Here is a 4,088-nt window from a genome sequence, read left to right as displayed (position 1 = left end):
TTTAAGCTAAATAAAGCATACGCTGCTGCATAACCAAAAGTAGATAATTCGGTACTGAAAAATTCTGTACATGTAGTAGAAAAGGAAAATAAGAAAAAGGGTGACAAAATTTTCCGGCCAGTCCTAAATTTATCTTTTTTGTACAAACAGAGAAAAAATGGACCAGAGATTAATCCCAATACCGGTGTAACATCTCAAAGAACTTAGAATTTTCTACCCCCACCAGTCCAATCAGCAACTCAATGCCTCATACTTCACAGTAATTGGGCGGTTAAATCCAACTTGTGAAAGCAAATTTCCCACCACAGCAAGGTCCCGGCAAAACACCCCTTGGAAAACTGAATTATTCTTTTCTGATTCCAATTTTGACTCTTGGGCTTGCTGGACTTGGATTGCCACAGCTACTTGTGCTTGTGCTACTTGTAATGCAGCTGCGGCTTTCTTTCTTTGCTTTTCAGCTGCTTCCTCATCCATAATGGTAGACATTACACTGGCGTAACCCTTTTGGAGCAATCTGTATAGCAACAAAGCAGACATCTTTGATCGGTCTTTAACTGAATCAAGATCACCATCATTAGCAAGTTCACACCTTTCAATAAAGTTTGTGGCTTTATCTGGCTTGTGCTTCAAACACAGCAACAAATGCGCTCTCTCTAACTCAGACCTTGAACACCCACGTCTCAAACCAATTAATGCATGATAATCCACATTCCCAGTCTCCCCAGAAGCAACTCTTTGCTTAAGTTCTTGAATCTTTGTAGTGAGTGCACACAGCTTCCCAGGAATCTCTCTGTACCTCACGTTGTGTCTCTTCCAAGCTGGCCCCGGAAGCTTCCTATCCCTCAAAATTGAATTGTACAAAAGCTTAAGATGTTCTAAATCATGCAAACAATCCGGCAAGCATCGAATTGTTTCTAATAGAGATGCTCTTGTATCAAGAGCTTGAATGCAAGCTGGGTCTAATGCTAAAGTCCTATTACAATCAGCTATAGACTCAGCAATTCTACCAGCTGCTCTGTATGCTGAGGCTCGGTGCATGTAGCATTCAGCTAAGAACCCTTGTGGGGCACCACGGCGACCATCAACAATCTTGGTGAAGTGGCGGATGGCCTCGGAGTAGAGGCCAGCATCAAGGGCCGCAAGCGCAGCCGTCTTGCGGCGTAAGAGGAGCTTAATGTGGGCAAGGAGTTGGTTCACACTCTCTGGATCAATTGGGTTGCGCGGGGGCGTGCTGGGAGCATTGGTGATTGTGATATCACCGGAAACAGGCACATTGGAGAAGGAGAAGCTGTCATCAGACCAGCAAATGCTCTCGCGGCGGAATGCCGCCGAGGCGAGGCGCTTGCCGGTCTGAAGAAGAGCCATTGCATCCTCCATTAGGCCTAGATGGCAACAAGCTTGCCCAAGAATCAAGTACCTGTGATTAACAATTGCGTATGGACCAAGTTACTATCAAATTCAAAAGGTGTTTCAATGATCTAAATTTTCAATCAATAGAATTATTTTCACAATTTCTATGCCAAAATGTTTTGCACACATCTCTCATCCACATATACAGTGAATATCAGTGATATAAATTAACAATGTGTCCATTAAAAAAAAGTATACAAGATGCATCTTTCCATTTTATTTATTCAGCATGATGGGTAACAATCTTTGGAACTTAAATTAAGGGCAACAGCTACTATTACGAGATATAGTACTATAAAAATCGCAAGCGAATATTTATCATGTTTATTTATTTATTTATTTGAGAAAGTTATCATGTTTTAATTTGTTGTCATTTTTATTTTTTTGGGTTCACAAAGTTCTCTGGACAATTTTGTAACATTCCACCACAAACTCTTTTTCATAAAAAGTTCTCAAAACCCATAAAAAAAAATAAACGCATCCTATTAAGGAAATTTCAGAACATTGCATATAAATGAAGAAGAAGCCAGAGATATTGGCTTTATTGATAACAATATTAAAATCCATTAAAGGTTCAAAAAGCTAGAAATTTTCATAATAGCCGGCTGTTCATTTACTCAAACCAGTAGTTACGTTTCAATATTATATACCAAATAGTAATCATAAAAAGAAGAACCAAAACAAAAGGACAACTTCAAAAATCATAACAAATAGAAAAGAGAAGGATATTACCTCCATTGCCCTTCCTTGTCGCAATTTTTACTGAGCCCAGCCATGACTTTCTTCTTCAAGTCCGAGACAGAAAAGCACTTGAAACTCGGGTCCCGACCAGGTGAGTAAGAGGACGAGTTACCAGACCCAAGAAGCTTGACTCGCTCTCTTGAAAGATGCTGAGACGAGCTCTCAGATGAGAGAGAGCCCGAGTCATCACTAGCCATTTTAAGACTAGGAATATAGTCTTGAAGCATATCTGCCACGTCCTTGAACCGCCTCAGATATAGCAAAGCCCTGGCTTTGAGTTCCAAAGCTTGCTCAAACCTCGGAGACAGAGCTAAAGCCGAGTCTAAAAGGCTCAGTGCTGAAGCTATCTCGCTTTGTTCTTGGGACCCCATTAGATTGCGTGCATCTTTAATGTACTTCTCCACCATCTATATATTAGTGCATGAAAAAAGACATGGTTAACTTATAGTAAAAATGCAAAAAGACCCAACAAAAAAAGAGATCAGAAGCAATGTGTGTTTGAGTAGTCAAAGTTTTAGTTTTTCTTAGTTTTACCTTTCTGTTAGTAAGCCACCAATGTTTCTTTTCGCTACTAGTTAGGCTTGGAGAAGTAACAGCCATTGTTGCTCTTCTTGTTATTGCTTTTGTAGAAGAAAAAGATGAGGAAGAAGAAGAATGAACCCCTTCTCTTTCTTTCTTCTCTGATGGGGAATATCACATTTTTCTCCTCGCTCTAATAAAGGAGAGAGAAAAAAAAAAAAAAGGAGAAAGAGAGGAAAAGAAAATTTTGGAAGAGAGTAGTGAGGAAGATATGAGAGAGAGTGAGAGAAGAATGGGGGATTTAAAATGAGTGTTGAAGATTTTCAGGTGTAATAAATAAATAAGGGAAGGTGATGGAGAGAGCAAAGGAGCTAAATAAAAGATAAATTGCCAGCTTTGACCCTCACTGAAAGCTTTCATCCTTCAACTTCATAGCTGGCACCACACCATATAGATTCTCTCTCTCTCTCTCTCTCTCTCTACCAAGTTTTTTTATTTTATTTTTATGCTGCATATCAGGCTAGGCCTATTTGGGACTATTAGTCTATTACAGTTTTTTTTTTTTGGTAATAAGTCTATTACATTATTAATTACCAAAAATAAAATTAGCTTTCCACAAATTATAAATGTATACAATATTTTGTGGCATTATTAATACAAATTATTGTGATTGGTATATCATAAAAATGAGGTTAATAGTAACTTAAAATATTTATTTATTTTATGTTGAAGTTATACCAATTATGTATATAAAAAAATATTTAAAATATTACAAATTTGACTATGCATCCATTAGATACAATAATAAATATGATTGGTGAGTTTTTGTCACCAAATAAATGAATAATTGTAAAATTTATATAGTAAAATTTGTAGTATATATAACATCACTTTTATAATTATTAGGTATTTGAGCATTTTGTATTATCATTTGTAATAGTTTTATAAGAAAAAAAAGTTTATAAACTTCAAAGTTATTAGTATCTCTAATTTCACTCTATATTTATTATGTGTTGGAATATTTTGTGTCACCATTTGCAATAGTTTTATAGGAAAAAAAAAGGTTTCCATCTTTAAAATTTGTAATATTCATAATATTAATCAATATTTATTATGTGTTGAACAATTTCTATTAACATTCTAATAGTTTTATAAGGAAAAAAAATGTTATCTCCTTCAAAGCCAATCGATAAAATCATACTTTTAGTCATATATGTGAATTTTTATTTATTTAAATTTTTTTTTTGTGTTGTGTGGAGAATTTCATGTGGATGATTTTAGAACATAATTTGGCAACAAATTTAGGTGTAACCTTAAGTTATTACAAATAGAAAGATTACACGCGTCCCTGTCATATGCAATACTTACTAAACTATACTTAAGTGATTGTATATAATCATTTTAAGTGAGTTATGTTC

General features: G+C 35.7%; 1 protein-coding gene across 1 annotated transcript; it reads right to left on the bottom strand.

Moving 5' to 3' along the window:
- Positions 1-3,019, bottom strand: LOC115972286. Its single transcript, XM_031092511.1, has 3 exons — positions 2,686-3,019; positions 2,143-2,558; positions 1-1,417 (listed from the first exon to the last, which is right to left on the bottom strand). Exons 1-3 carry the CDS (start codon positions 2,749-2,751, stop codon positions 232-234), a joined length of 1,668 nt encoding a protein of 555 aa, XP_030948371.1. The 5' UTR covers positions 2,752-3,019; the 3' UTR covers positions 1-231.
- Between the last annotated feature and the right edge of the window lie 1,069 nt (positions 3,020-4,088).

This window comes from Quercus lobata, chromosome 12 (genome assembly GCF_001633185.2).
Source record: "Quercus lobata isolate SW786 chromosome 12, ValleyOak3.0 Primary Assembly, whole genome shotgun sequence".
NCBI lineage: Eukaryota > Viridiplantae > Streptophyta > Magnoliopsida > Fagales > Fagaceae > Quercus > Quercus lobata.
The sequence above is the reverse complement of the archived record's forward strand: the minus strand, read 5'-3'. Positions and strand labels throughout refer to the sequence as shown.